Below are 16,903 nucleotides of genomic sequence, written 5' to 3'. Positions count from 1 at the left end.
ACACCAACCGCTCATAGGCTATCCGTGCTCAACTTTCTTCGCAGAGGGAGGGTGTAGAGGAGATGCCAGTGATGTCAATCAGCATCCGTGATTGACTGAGCTCGGGAAGTTGATGGGTAAAGTGTCTTATTTATACATTACCGCCCGCCTTGACACATACATATGTGTCAACAAGATAATCATTAAACAAATGGTGCTATTATATTCTAGTGCATAATTGATTTAATATAATTGAAACGTAAATTCAGTGTCAGTGTGAGATATTTGTATATTCATGATGCAATTCAGATTTATTGTAACATAATAGAGGTGAAAGAAAAAGAAATGTACAACGGTATAGGTCCCGATATATCATATTCAAGGTGTGGACTGTACACCAAAAATTATGTGACATGTAGAACGGTGACGATGGTGACTAATTGAATGATAATGATGAATATTTTGGGGACTTCGGTGGTGCATGAAAAAATATTTAATTTCGGCCAGTGTATAGGTTGGTGATGGAGAATGGAACAAATGGGGTAATGATGTGGGAGAATACGGTAACTAAACACTTTTTGGGGATTGTATTGGTCTATGTACGGAAGACGAAGGAGAAAAACGATTGGGTGAGTGTGAGTAACGACGGTGATTATAGTGAAGCCTAGTCGGAGAGACACGTGGTGATATCGAAAGAATAACTGGACGTGTGGATATAAATAATTGGGCAAGTTGGTGGTACGTCGGACGATGGTAAAACCAGAGGTGAAGAACCGGGATGGAGTTGCAAGACATATGGTGATTTGCCTGGAACTTTGGAGTCTAGAGGTGTCCGTTTATGAAGCCTTCGCAAAGCTGCGAAAGGGGTTTTTAAGATTGCCTTCCTCCCAAGATTTTATTGTGGTCGTAAAGACCTGGACCGGTGAACACGAGATTGGACCTGAAAGAATCCAACCGAAAATGGTATTTTGCGCCAAAAGGGAACCTAAGATATTTCATTGTACCCTGGGCAAGAGAATACGAGGATACAAATCCGTACCAAACAATATATCTACGGAGCGGCAATCAAAGGGTCTGCTAAACATATGTTAGTTAAACCATTTGACACAAAAGAGTCGACGGAAAAGAATGGGAGATTACTAGAAATAGTAGGCAGAACAATAGCTTCTGTGTTCAATGTAATGGAGGAATCGAAACGAGAGTGGATACTAACACGAAACATTTTTCTGAACGATAACGCGGATGAACTATTTACACCAGAAATGGTCGCGATGTTGGATCGAGGAGGTAGTTGTTATCTGCGCTGAAGGTTTTCTGTAATAATGGTAGCCTCGGAAGCGGGGTCTATAAGAGCTCGAATAGAATAATAACTGTATTGATGAACGAGATTTATCATGGCGGTGCTGAAAATAACCTTAGCATTATGGGTTGTGTGATAAACCTGAGGATTTACTACAGTAGAATTTGCACTAGTGGACGTAGAAGCATCGTTACCTAAATTAGGAACCGATTGGGTACAAGGGGTTGGATTGTAGGTTTGGAGAGCTAGGGTTGAACACTACACTACGGGTAGGAGTCGTTCTAATTGACCTATGTATCAGTGTGTGATGCCTTTCACCGCATAGGTAGCAGTTGTGGGTGCTGGGACACTTCCAAATCGAATGGCCTCTAAATAAACAATTGAAACACAAGTCTAACCTGTTTACTATATCTACTTTTTGAACGTAGGCAAACCGTTTAAAAAGGAGAACAAGAGTAAATTGAATGAGGTTCATTAAGGCAAATATGACAACGACGCTTGGTATATGATTTCACTGCTTCAGGCGATTTTACCGAAGGTGCCTTATCGTTACGCGAATTAGATGACTTTGAAGAATCTATACCTTTGATGTCGTGCAAGCAGGCAAGCATTTGTATTCTCTCAGTAAGGAAGGAATCGAGCTCGTTCATTGACTGTAAGGACGACTTATCTTTGACACCCTGTTCCCAGGGTGTTAGAGGGGACGAATGGTGAGATGTGGTTTTTTCAGTTACAGGTGGACAAGTGGGGGCAGGAGGAGATGTAACCGACTTTTTCATTAATTTCAGATAAGCAATCAATATATGCCTGACAACTGCTTTGATATTTTTCATCGGCAGAACAAATGTTATCGCTCGTCGTACCTTCCGATGTAACTAAAAAGTCAATAGACTTGGCGTAAGTGTCCTTGACATTGTTCCATAAGTATTGGAGCTCGGTACCTCTTATTTCAATGTTGAAAACGGTGTGAGTTTCCGGCTTATGCATGGAAGGAGCCAACAAATTTGAAGAAGCGCGAATAAATTGCGCCAAAGTTGTATCCGACAGTGGCTAGGTTGCCAAAACAATTACAAAAAACTGGATGAAATTTGTTATAAATGGTGTTGAAATTAAAGTTCCATTGTCGAAAACGGAAACTATATGCACTGATTTAAAAAACGAAGCTAGGTTGCCAAAACAATTACAAAAAAACTGGATGAAATTTGTGATAAATGGTGTTGAAATTAAAGTTCCATTGTCGAAAACGGAAACTATATGCACTGATTTAAAAAATGTTATTTATCTTTAAAAAAATCAAATGAGGTGGAACCGCAATTTTCTGTTGAAATGTCAAAGAGTTTCACGAAGAAAACACGACCAAAAAAGTAGATGACAAATTTAGGGTGCAATATAAGATAAAATATAAAAATATAAAAAAAATATTTTAAAGTTGAAATATTTCGGTATGTACTGGATGTACTAAACAATTTATTGTTGCAGTTTATCTTGATTTATTTAACAAAATACGCAAAAAAAAAATAAAAAAGAATAATATTATATCCTATAATACAATGTTAAATGGTATTTCAAAGATGCCGGAAATAGGGTGAAATTGTCTCATCATGCATACAACCAAAGAACAATTTAATTAGGCTCACAAAGAAATATAAAGAATACTATAAAAAATTATTCCTTAAATTCAGACTTTTTCTCGATCCCACTGTGCAGTGGTGAATTACGATTATCGCATAAAAGGGAATAAAACACAAGCAGTATTTGTGAACAGGTGATGGAGGGGAGAGGGTAACTACTACGCTACCAACAGACCAACAGTGAGTGGTGGGAGAATTAAATAAATTGTTGATTTGTGGTGTAGGCAGTTAGAGCTGCGCTTGGAAAAATGAGCTTGGAATAATGATAATATAGTTGAAATCACCGCACAACCGAGGAGTAGAATGATCTCTCAACAAAGCAGAAAAGGGTGGTGGATTATTACACTTTGAAAAAGCAGAAGAAATGCACGCTACTATGGCAAATTAAAAAAATGCTGAAATCTCACACAAACAAAAAGCAAGGGAGATATTTTCTTAGAACACTTTCCTTAAGGAAAAAAGGCATGATTGGTAACCAGGCAAACTTCGCTTTTGCACAAATCTGGCTTGATTCGACCAAATTGTGCAGATCAGGCGTTGTGGGGGTTAAGAGAATACATTACAAGTTACCATTTGGAACGAATTTTAAAATTTTCAAAACAAATCCGTTCAAAATTCTGTTAAAATTTTAAAAATACCGAATATAGCCGTTATATTGGGGTCCTAATTGTTTATCATAAGCCATTACCATACTCAAATTCGAAACTTGAAATAAACGGTGAGTAATGTAGCTAAAATCATCAAAATATCGCATATAGGGTGGTACCGTTATATCGCAGATGTGCGAAGACCTGGACCAGTGTAGACAATTTTCTGTCACAGGCTGTAGTATCCTACACGATCTTTAAATACGACATCTAAAACAATTTCGGTGGGTATTGTACATAAAATCTTCACTGAAATATGGGGCCTATACGAAGATCTGGACCTTCATAGACAATTTTCTGTCACAGACTACAGTTCTCATGACCAACTCTAAATACGAAATTTGAAACAATTCCGGTGAATAATGACGCTAAAATCATCAAAATACCAAATATTGGGAGGTGCCGTTATATTTGGGCTATACGAAGACGTGAACCTGCACAGACAATTTTCTGTCACAGACTGTAGTAGCCATTACGAACTTCAAATACCAAATTTGAAACATTTGTTATGTCGCTAAAATCAGTAAAATACCGAATATCGGCAGGTACCGTTTTATGGGGGGTTTACGAAGACGTGAACTTTCTGTCACAGGCTGCAGTAGCCATCACGAACTTCAAATACCAAATTTGAAACATTTCCGCTTAATAATGTCGCTAAAATCATCAAAATACCGAATATCGGGAAGTACCGTTGTATGGGGGCTATATGAAAACGTGGCCCATTGACGAGCTTAACCTGCCTACTGGAAAAGTAAATATATTTGCAAAATTTTAGCCTTCTATCTCAATTCGTTCGAAAGATAGTATGATTACAACAGACAGACAGACGGGCAGACGGACATCGCTAAATCGACTTAGAATTTTACGCTGATCAACAATATATATAATTTGTTGGGGCTGACATGAGTATTTCGAGGATAGGATAGTAATTATTCATACATCAAGTCTAGATAAACACCAACTACCGCCGCTCATAGGCTATCCGCGCTCAACTTTCTCCGCAGATGGAGGGTGTAGAGGAGATGCCAGTTATGGCAATCAGCATCCGTGATTGACTGAGCTCGGAAAGTTGATGGGTAAAGTATCTCACTTATACACCCGCCATTAATGAGTAGAAAACGCAAAACTCGGTAAAGAAAACATTATTATATAAAATAGTCTTGAAACAATATTCGAACGTATTTCACTTTACACTGTGGAACTGCTATATGGGTGCAGTACAAAAACTGGAACCTATATTAAAGTGAATTCTAAAGATGAAATTTGGCGCAATACCGGGAAACAAAATTTGCTCAGAATCATCCAAAACCCGAATATCATTCGGTACCCTCATGTGGAAACTTTGTAGTAATATTGGCAAAGATCTGGCACCGGCTGTAGACCCCATTAAAAATACAATAAAAGAAGTTTAAACCAAATACCAAGTATATGGAGATACCATTACATTCGTGTTATCGACAATGTTTGGCACAGAAGGTGAAAGCCATTAAAACGCAAATACCAAATGTGAAACCTAGATCGATATACCTGATTTACAATTCTCATTATTGTGTCAAATTGCGAAGCTCCAGTCAAATATTGTGGACTGTATCTTGATTTCAACAGACAGACGGACATCGCTAAATTGACTTAGGCCCGTTTTAATAACTTTACTTTATAGTCCACTGTTGTTATCCCTTACTTTAGGAAAAGTGAAGGATAAAGTTCACATTATGAGGAATTCATTATTACATCCTCCCTTTAAAATAAATTCATTTATTGCAGTGATATGGCAATAAATTGCCCTCAATGATTACTTTTTGTGAATGTAACTGGTAGTCATTGCATTTTTTTTTTCACAGTGGCATCTTTATTTTAGTTAAAGCAAAAATAAACAAAACGAATTTTTATTAATTTCGTAAAATAAATATTCAATTATTTCTGCAAAAAAGTAAAGTGAAAATGGATATCCAAAAGGAAACCAGTCACAGAAAACGGGCCAAACATTTCTTAGAAGAAGAGGAAATGTTGCTTGTTAACTTGGTAGAAGACCATAAGCACATTATCGAGAATAAAAAGTCCGACTCCGTCGCTTGGAAGCAAAAAGAAGCAGTCTGGAAGAAAATTGAAGATGATTTCGCAGCCAGTATGGGATTACGACGACCTTGGAAAGCACTGCGTGATAAATACGAGGTTATAAAACGTAAGTCGAAGATTGAACTTGCAGAACAGAAGTTGCAAACATATCGTACGGGTGGTGGAATGGTGACTTGTAAAGTATCTACTGTTTCGGAAGAAATTGCTTCCATGCTAGGAGATTCCGCAACAGGCTTGGAAAATACGTATGATAGTGATTTCGGTAAGTTATTTATACAAAATGCTACACTGAGCAATTTGATGACTTTTTTGTATTTCTCTTGCAGTGGTTGAACCTGATTACATTGACTACAGTGAGTTAAATGCATCTAATGAATTTATTGAGGAAAGCAATAAAGAAAATGTAAGTTGCCTAATAATTACTCTGTTCCAGTACTTGCAAGAATCTACTAGAATTCCAATTTTCTCCGATATCATAAAGGGGAAGTCGGTTATCGTGTAGTGAAAACTATTACATTCTTGCTGTTCTGTAACAAAATTGTCATTGCTGAAGGAATACACCATATACCACACGTGAAAAAGACATATAAGTTGGTGAAGAAATTCTTGACAAAACTCACGGTAAATATACGAGCAAGTTTCAGTTGATTATACAATAAATACCATTTTTTGCCAATAAAAGTGGAATTTTACATCGTAAAATTAGCTAGGTAATATTCTATAAGTAGAAAAATTTTAAATTATTTGCTCTTACCGATTTATACGGGGTTTTGTTAAGGAGTGCCAATTCTGTTAAATGTTAAGTAAATTTAGTGACATTCAATGTTTTAGGTGTTTTACTTATACTTTTCTATATATTTTTTAGAACAACTCCCTGAATATTTCAACAGAAAGAAAGGAATGGTCAACAGACAGCCCACAGACTTTAAAAAAACCTAAATCAAAAGAACTGGTTAGCGGCGGCAAAAGAAAACGCAACCTAGAGGAAGAAAAACTTGAACTTGTTCTTTTACGTGCCCAGGAGAAGCATGAAAACGAAGAAATGCGTGCTTAAGAAAAGCATGAACACGAAATATTTTCATTGAGACTGAAGAATGAAATTTTGCACTTAGAGTTGGAGGAAAAGAGGTTAAAATTTAATGTAATAGAGTAATTCAAATGTATTTTTAATTGCAAATGTATTTTGTAATTATAAGCAATATTATTAGCTAGTCAGCATTTAAAAGACTGAAAATAGATTAGAAAATTTTAAATAAAAACTGAATTACAATTTAATTTATCCAACAAAATCTTTTAAAACGGTTTAACGTTGAATGTTTGAATTTGCTGTGTGCCCAGCAACGATAGCACCAGCTGCGAACGTTGTAATATCACATCAATTGGTCTATGTTTCACAGCACCGCAAATTCAAACGCTGGGTTAACAATGTACGTAGTGGGTGCTATTTTTTTGGCAGATGTACAGCGAAGCGCTGTGAAGTTTTTAAAACCGCAGCGTAACGCAGGTTCTGTGAATATGAAAATGTAACTACAAAGCACATAATCGTAACCATCGGAAAAAAGAAGTTCTTGCAAGTTTAAGAAATAAAGAAATTTAAGAAAACTTCTAAGAAATTTTACATGAAATATTTGGAAATATTATATGAAAAATTGAACCTACTTATCTTCGAGAAACGCGCAAAGAAAAGCATAAATCGAGCTTGCGCAACAAAAGACATAAAATAGTACGTTATCGTTTTAAAAAACTTAGTTAAACAACTGCCCTTTTGAATATACCTTGTAAAATAGTTTTCAATCAATTTTGAAAATGACCTTATTCGAATCGAAATTTTAAACTGCTATTTTGGAAAATGTTGCTGTCATGTGCAGATCCTGGCCATCTTGCCACTAAGTCTTGGAACATAAGTTTAGCACTGCACACGGCTTAAACATTGAATGAGAAGTATCCTTTTCTGTTCCGGAAAATCTCTCCGTTATCTCCTCCTGACGATTGAATGCTCCAATAACCTTTGGAAATTTTGCTATCGCAAAGAATTCAGACGATGTCTGTTGCATTCCTCTTGTGTCAGAGGGAAATTTAATGTACTCCTTGGTCATTGAAGCTAAAGCATGCGACGTTTCTTTCACTAAACGACTGGCAGTAGAGACACTTACACCACAAAAGTCGCCAACCGTAATTAGGAAACTACCGCTGGCATAGAATCTTAATGTAATCAGTAGCTTTGTTCTAGGCGACACGGAATATTGCCTAATTGGAAATTGGTTAGTAATTATTTGATTTATGTTATATATTTATACACACTTTGACACTTTCGCTTGTAAGGAAGGGCCAACTATTTGTATTAGAAATTGGAATGTGCGTTTTGAAATTCTGAACCTTTTCACAAACCCCTTTTCATCATAAAATTGTAGATAATCCACTCGTTCACGATATGTTTTGGTCGCTCTTTTTTCTGGTTCAATGTTTTCGTAAATATCTTCCAGTTCTTCAATATAAAATAAACGATTTGCGTTATCCATTTTTTATTTAATATAAATTTTGCTGTTATTGCCATATTATCAATAAAAAATATGGCAACATGAATTCAGTAAACTTTACGTTAAAAGATAAAGGGAAGATGGTCTGACCTTTTGCTTATCGGACAGTTCATACTTAAATGAAACTTGTAATAACGAAAAATGATTAATGTGTCCGACAACATCACTTTTTTATCTATCGGCAAGATGTAATAACCGGCCTTAGACTATTATGCTGCCGATGATTATAAATACTTTATGACGAATGTTTAGAGGTGCTACAAACGGAATCATTTTATTTTGCCATCTGCCGATGATTATAAATACTTTATGACGAATGTTTAGAGGTGCTACAAACGGAATCATTTTATTTTGCCATCTGTTTTATAAACGTAGAAATCAGTGTCACGACGTACAAAACAAACATTTCCGACTTGTTACTGCACAATTATCAGTATTTTGCCATCTGTATTATAAACGTAGAAATCAGTGTCACGACGTACAAAACAAATATTTCCGACTTGATACTGCACAATTATCAGTAGAACAATTAATGCATATTTTCTAACTTAACTATTTGTTTCAAAATTTATATAATTCCAATTTGTGAAAACGAACAAATTGTAGGTGGAAAAAATGTATGTGTTGAGAGATAATATAAAAATTCAACTTGTAGTTGAGAGTAACATATTAACATTTGTCTTAGAAACATTTGCCACCAGATTATTTTAACTCGACCAACGTGAAATGAACATTATATATTATTTATGTTGTTCTCTGATATATATGGTGTCACATTAAGTACGCCTATTAATAGTAGTTCTAAATTATCATATTTACTGCAATACATACAAATGAAATATTTTTCCGTAAAAAGTTTGGTTAAAATGCCGTGCCCAACGTTTTGTTAACATGTCATGGCAAACGTTTAATAAAAATGACGTTCCAATGGTTAGTCAAAAATACCTTTTCTAATGATCCTCTCTTCTAAAAAGATGTGCAAGAGCTAAAATTATTTCAAACTCATGTCACTTGCACAGATGATTAAACAGCAATGAACATTTTGCTCGGTAATTTTAAAACTCTGCGGCTTAGACAAAGTAATCTACCCATATGTATAAACAAATGATTGTTCATACTATGGAGGGTATATTAATTTTGTCATTCCGTTTGTAACTCCTTGAAATACTCATGTCAGACCCAACAAAGTATATATATTCTTGATCAGCGTAAAATTCTAAGACGATTTAGCCATGTCCGTCGGTCTGTCTGTCTGTCTGTTGTAATCACGCTATCTTTCGAACAAATTGAGAAAGAAGGCTAAAATTTTGCATACATGTATATTTTGCCAGTAGGCAGGTTAAGTTCGTAAATGGGTCATGTAGGTCCAAGAAATCATATAGCCCCCATATAAGGGTACCTCCCGATATTCGGTATTTTGATGATTTTAGCGACATTATTCACCGGAATCGTTTCAAAGCCTAAGACAGGTCCATGTAGGTCAACGTCTTCGTATAGCCCCTATATAATGGTACCCCCCGATATTCGGTATTTTGATGACTTTAGCGACATTATTTAACGGAATCGTTCCAAATTTGGTATTTGAAGTTCGTAATAGATACTGCAGCATAAAACAGAAAATGGACAATGTAGGTCCACGTCTTCGTATAGCCCCCATATACCATACCCCCCGATATTCGGTATTTTGATGATTTTAGCGACATTATTTACCGGAATCTTTTCAAAGTTGGCATTTGAAGTTCGTAATAGATGCTGCAGCATTAAATAGAAAATGGGCCATGTAGGTCCACATCTTCGTGTAGTCCCCATATACCGTAGCCCCCGATATTCGATATTTTGATGATTTTAGCGACATTATTTACCGGGATTGTTTCAAATTTCGCATGTGAAGTTCTTAATGGATACTTCAGCCCATGCCAGAAAATTGTCTGTGCAGGTCCACGTCTTCGTATAGCCCCCATATAACGGTACCCCCTATATTCGGTGTTTTGATGATTTTAGCTACATTATAAACAGATTTTTCTTCAAGTTTCGCATTTAAATATTGTAATAACTTATGACAAAAGTTGCCTATGCAGGTCCACGTCGTCGTATTTTTCGGTATTTTTAAGATTTTAACAGAATTTTTAACGGATTTTATTTTTATACCCTCCACCATACTATGGAGTGTATATTAATTTTGTCATTCCGTTTGTAACTCCTCGAAATACTCATGTCAGACCCATCAAAGTATATATATTCTTGATCAGCGTAAAATTTTAAGTCTAAGTTAGCCATGTCCGGCTGTCTGTCTGTCTGTTGTAATAATCATCAAATAATAAATTAAACATTAGGAGAATCATAGTGCAGCAATTTGCATAGTAGGAAAGGGAGATGTTTTGTTTTTTGTTTAATCGTAAATGGGCCATGTAGGTCCAAGTTATCATATAGCCCCCATATAACCGTACCTCCCGATATTCAGTATTTTGATGATTTTAGCGACTTTATTCGCCGGAATTGTTTCAAATTTGAAGTTCGTAATGGATACTACAGCCCAAGACAGAAAATTATCTGTGCAGGTCCACGTCTTCGTGTAGCCCCTATATAACGGTACCCCCCGATAATCGGTATTTTGATGATTTTAGCGACATTGTTTACCGGAATCGTTTCAAATTTGGTATTTGAAGTTCGTAATGGATTCGTAATCCTAAGTCGAAAAATGAGCCATATAGGTCCACGTCCTCATATAGCCCCCATATAACAGTAGCCCCCGATATTCGGTATTTTGATGATTTTAGCGACATTATTTAGCGAAATCGTTTCAAATTTGGTATTTGAAGTTCGTAATAGATACTGCAGCATAAAACAGAAAATGGACCATATAGGTCCAAGTCTTCATATAGCCCCCATATACCGTAGCCCCCGATATTCGGTATGTTGATGATTTTAGTGACATTATTTACCGGGATTGTTTCAAATACGGCATGTGAAGTTCGTAATGGATACTTCAGCCCATGCCAGAAAATTGTCTGTGCAGGTCCACGTCTTCGTATAACCCCCATATAACGGTACTCCCCATACACGGTATTTTAATGATTTTAGCTACATTATAAATAAATTTTTCTTCAAGTTTCGCATTTAAATATTGTAATAACTTATGACAAAAGTTGCCTATGCAGGCCCACGTCGTCGTATAAGCATTCGGAATTCTTAAGATATTAACAGAATTTTTAACGGATTTTATTTTTTGGAAATTGCCAAATTTGTACCAAATGGTGGAGGGTATTAAAAGTTCGGCTCGGCCGAACTTACAGCTTTTTTACTTGTTTCTAACTATTTATAATTTTATTTTGACTACACAATGTACCAAAACAAATATTTCCAACTTAGCCCTGCAGAAATATCCGTAGCACAATAAATGTATATTTTAATTTATTTCGCATTTTAAAACTTAATTATTTGTATCAAATTTTATGTATTTCTATAAGTAAAACCGGAACAATTGTGGGTCGAAAGCTTATGTGTTGAATGATAATATTAAAATATAACTGGTAGTTGAGAATAACATATTAACATTTGTCTATTTGTTTCAAAATTTATGTATTCTCAAAAGTAAAACCGAAACAGTTGTAGATTGAAAAGGTTATGTGTTGAGAGATAATATTAAAATATAACTTCTAGTTGAGACTGACTTATTAACATTTGTCTAAGAAACATTTACTACCATATTATTACAACAACGTGAAATGTTATGTTATTATATGGTATTTATGTTGTTCTCTAACAGAGTGCTTGTCCATTAAAAATAAATGTAGGTCGTCGGCGGGCTTAAACTTGAATTTACCGCTGTAAATATGAAACACACTGGGAACATTCAGACAAATAAGAAGCAATAAATGTACAGGAATTGCAGTCATATATATTTTTTGGTTATATCCAGTGCTATAAAAACAATTCCACCACCTCCATCAGTTGTCAAAATATGAAATAAAAAATAAGAAGCCAATAAAAAATCACATTAATTGCAATCAAATGCATATAAAAAGCACAATTTGTCTATCTGATGTGAATGATCAGAACAATCGAAAACTTTGGTTTTATCCAGTGCTAGAAAAACACTACTATCACCTACATCAATTGTCTTTCTAGTCATGTCGGTTAGGTCTACTAAAAAAGGTTTAAGTAAGAATCGCAGAAATTATAAAAGTTTGCACCGATTTTATCATATTACTTTTACTTTAATAATATAAACACATGCACACATACATTTATGCAGCTACCGGTAAATTCCAATGCTGAATTCCAATCAGCCAAAACTGGTTGGATGTGACTATGCACATCATCGGGTTGGAAAACTTGGGTTTGGGGTCTACTGAATAAATAACCGATCTAATCAACATAGAACACAGTGAACATCCTGTAGTGTGGACAGTAGTTAACAAAAATTGTAACAAATTTACACAATACAAAAACCTTAAAATTGTACAACAACCTTACAAGAAAATTGTGAAATAAGCTAAGTGCTAAATTTTGTATGTAAAACTTAAAAATCTTATGAATTACCACTTAAAATCTAGTATTTATCTAAATATCTACTTAAATAGAACTTACCAGCTAGTGAATTAAAACCCAAATATAAATTATATGAATACAAAATAATAATACTTAACCTAACCAAAACCTAAATAATAGACTGAACTTAAATTTTAAAAAATATATATATTTAATAACTTAAAAATGCTAAAAAGAAAACAAAAGTAAGTCTAAAATTAATCGGTCCTCCAGAGACGGATATAACAGTGAAGCTTTTTAAATTATTAAAAATAAAACAGTAAAAACACTACTCTCCAATAGGAGAGTAATTATTTATACATCATGGCTAGATAAACACCAACCGCTCATACGCTATCCGTGCTAAACTTTCTCCGCAGAGGGAGGGGGTAGAGCAGATGCCAGTGATGTCAATCAGCATCCGTGATTGACTGAGCTCGGGAAGTTGATGGGTAAAGTGCCTTATTTATACATTGCCGCCCGCCTTGACACATACACATGTGTCAACAAAATAATCATTAAACAAATGGTGCTATTATATTCTAGTGCATAATTGAAACGTAAGTTCAGTGTCAGTGTGAGATATTTGTATATTCAGTTTAATATGTTATACAATTCACGAAGCAATTCAGATTTATTGTAATATAATAGAGATGAAAGAAATAGAAATGTACAACGGTATCGGTCCCGATATATCCTATTCAAGGTGTGGACTGTACAGCAAAAATTATATGACAAGTAGAACGGTGACGATGGTAACTAATTGAAATGATAATGATGAATATTATGGGGACTTCGGTGGTGCAAGAAAAAAATATTTAATTTCGGCCAGTGTATAGGTTTGTGATGGAGAATGGTACAAATGGGGTAATGATGTGGAAGAATATGGTAAATAAGCACTTTTTGGGGATTGTATTGGTCTATGTACGGAAGACGAAGGAGAAAAACGAATGGGTGAGCGTGAGCAACGACGGTGATTATAGTGAAGCCTAGTCGGAGAAACACGTGGTGATATGGAAAGAATAACTGGACGTGGGGATATAAATAATTGGACAAGTTGGTGGTACGTCGGGCGATGGTGAAACCAGAGGTGAAGATCCGGGATGGAGTTGCAAGACATATGGTGATTTGCCTGGAGCTTTGGAGTCAAGAGGTGTCCTTTTATGAAGCCTTAATTGGCAAAACTGCGAAAGGGGTTTTTAAGATTGCCTTCCTCCCAAGATTTTATTGTGGTTGTAAAGACCTGGACGGGTGAACACGAGATGGGACCTGAAGGAATCCAACCGAAAATGGTATTTTGCGCCAAAAGAGAACCTAAGATATTTCATTGTACCCTGGGCAAAAGAATACGGAGTGGCAATCAAAGGGTCTGCTAAACATATGTTAGCTAAACCATTTGACACAAAAGAGTCGACGGAAAAGAATGGGAGATTACTAGAAATAGTAGACAGAACAATAGCTTCTGTGTTCAATATAATGGAGGAATCGAAACGAGAGTGGATACTAACACGAAACATTTTTCTGAACGTTAACGCGGATGAACTATTTACACCAGAAATGGCGTAAAATGTTGGATCGAGGAGGTAGTTGTTATCTGCGCTGAAGGTTTTCTGTAATAATGATAGCCTCGGAAGCGGGGTCTATGAGAGCTCGAATAGGATAATAACTGCATTGATGAACGAGATTTGTCATGGCGGTGCTGAGAATACCCTTAGTATTATGGGTTGTGTGATAAACCTGAGGATTTACTACAGTAGAATTTGCACTAGTGGACGTAGAAGCAACATTACCTAAATTAGAGACCGATTGGGTACTAGGGGTTGGATTGTAGGTTTGGAGAGCTAGGGTTGAACACTAGGTATCATAGGTAGCAGTTGTTTGGTGCTGGGACACTTCCAAATCGAATGGCCTCTAAATAAACAATTGAAATACAAGTCTAACCTATTTACTATATCCACTTTTTGAACGTAGGCAAACCGTTTAAAAAGGAGAACAAGAGTAAATAGAATGAGGTTCATTAAGGCAAATATGACAACGATGCTTGGTATATGATATCACTGCTTCAGGCAATTTTACCGAATGTGCCTTATCGTTACGCGAATTAGATGACTTTGAAGAATCTATACCTTTGATGTCGTGCAAGCAAGCAAGCATTTGTATTCTCTCAGTAAGGAAGGAATCGAGCTCGTTCCATGACAGTAAGGACGACTTATCTTTGAGACTCTGTTCCCAGGGTATCAGAGTGGACGAATGGTGAGATGTGGTGTTTTCAGTTACAGGTGGACAAGTGGGGGTAGCAGGAGGAGATGTAACCGACTTTTTCATTAATTTCAGATAAGCAGTCAATAAATGCCTGACAACTGCTTTGATATTTTTTATCGGCAGAACAAATGTTATCGCTCGTCGTACCTTCCGATGTAACTAAATAGTCAATAGACTTGACGTAAGTGTCCTTGACTACTAAACTAAAAGATAATTTAAATATAAACTTCAACTAAAAGATAATTTAATTAGACTCACAAAGAAATAAAAAGAATACTTTAAAAAATTATTCCTTAAATTCTGACTTTTTCTCGATCCCACTGTGCAGTGGTGAATTACGAGTACCGCACAAAAGGGAATAAAACACAAGCAGTATTTGTGAACAGGTGATGGAGGGGAGAGGGTAACTACTACGCTACCAACAGACCAACGACATCGAATCAACAGTGAGTGGTGGGAGAATTAAATAAATTGTTGATTTGTGGTGAAGGCAGTTAGAGCTGCGCTGGGAAAAATGAGCTTGGAATAATGATGGTTGTTATAGTTGAAATCACCGCACAACCGAGAAGTACGAATGATCTCTCAACAAAGCAGCAAATGTGTGGTGGATTATTACACTTTGAAAAGTCACAAGAAATGCACGCTATTATGGCAAATTAATTGAAAACATAAATAAATTGTATGCACTCGTGGGGATGTTATGATGTAGTGAATTATAAGAAATAGGCAATTATTTTCATTACGAATTGCCAACTAATGCGATGAAACGACGTCATATAAAAATAATATTAACTATTACTAATAAATTTAGAAGTAGGGCGATTTTAGAGCTATCACGTATCGAAAAATAAAAAAAATTGTATCTTTCTCTGTTCACAAAATGCTGAAATCTCACACAAACAAAAAGCACTGAACTTACGTACCTTTTTTATTGGATGTGAGAAAATAGGTGATGTGAGACGATGTGTTGGTGCGAGGAAAAAAGGCATGATTGGTAACCAGGCAAACTTCGCTTTTGCTCAAATCTGGCTTGATTCGACCAAATTGTGTAGATCAGGCGTTGTGGGGGTTAAGAGAATACATTACAAGTTACCATTTGAAACGAATGAAAATTCTGTTAAAATTTTAAAAATACCGAATATAGTCGTTATATTGGGGTCTATACGACGTGGACCTAATTGTTTGTCATAAGCCATTACCATCCTCAAATTCGAAACTTGAAATAAACGGTGAGTAATGTAGCTAAAATCATCAAAATATCGCATATAGGGTGGTACCGTTATATCGCAGATGTGCGAAGACCTGGACCAGTGTAGACAATTTTCTGTCACAGGCTGTAGCATCCTACACGAACTTTAAATACGACATCTAAAACAATTTCGGTGGGTATTGTACATAAAATCTTCACTGATATATGGGGCCTATACGAAGATCTTGACCTGCATAGACAATTTTCTGTCAAAGACTTCAGTTTTCATGACCAACTCTAAATATGAAATTTGAAACAATTCCGGTGAATAATGACGCTAAAATCATCAAAATACCAAATATTGGGAGGTACCGTTATATTGGGGCTATACGAAGACGTGAACCTGCACAGACAATTTTCTGTCACAGACTGTAGTAGCAATTACGAACTTCAAATACCAAATTTGAAACATTGGCGGTTAATAATGTCGCTAAAATCATCAAAATAACGAATATCGGGAAGTACCGTTATATGGGGGCTGTATGAAAACGTGGCCCATTGACGAGCTTAACCTGCCTACTGGAAAAGTAAATATATTTGCAAAATTTTAGCCTTCTATCTCAATTCGTTCGAAAGATAGTGTGATTACAACAGACAGACAGACGGGCAGACGGACATCGCTAAATCGACTCAGAATTTTACTCTGATCAACAATATATATAATTTGTTGGTGCTGACATGAGTATTTCGAG

At 35.8% G+C, this 16,903-nt stretch overlaps 2 protein-coding genes and 1 pseudogene across 2 annotated transcripts in view; 1 reads left to right on the top strand and 2 right to left on the bottom strand.

Moving 5' to 3' along the window:
* Positions 1 to 16,903, bottom strand: part of LOC101890272 (uncharacterized) — a 124,014-nt gene that overhangs the window by 66,647 nt on the left and 40,464 nt on the right. The gene's annotated exons all lie outside the window — the stretch shown is intronic.
* On the top strand, positions 5,411 to 7,077 carry LOC101890110 (uncharacterized). The gene is made up of 3 exons (XM_059119886.1): positions 5,411 to 5,895; positions 5,960 to 6,036; positions 6,499 to 7,077. Exons 1-3 carry the CDS (start codon positions 5,499 to 5,501, stop codon positions 6,685 to 6,687), a joined length of 663 nt encoding a protein of 220 aa, XP_058975869.1. The 5' UTR covers positions 5,411 to 5,498; the 3' UTR covers positions 6,688 to 7,077.
* On the bottom strand, positions 7,474 to 8,612 carry LOC105262188 (putative nuclease HARBI1; annotated as a pseudogene).

Source organism: Musca domestica, unplaced genomic scaffold (genome assembly GCF_030504385.1).
Source record: "Musca domestica strain aabys unplaced genomic scaffold, Musca_domestica.polishedcontigs.V.1.1 156, whole genome shotgun sequence".
NCBI classification, from domain to species: domain Eukaryota; kingdom Metazoa; phylum Arthropoda; class Insecta; order Diptera; family Muscidae; genus Musca; species Musca domestica.
This window is presented reverse-complemented; position numbering and strand designations above follow the sequence as displayed.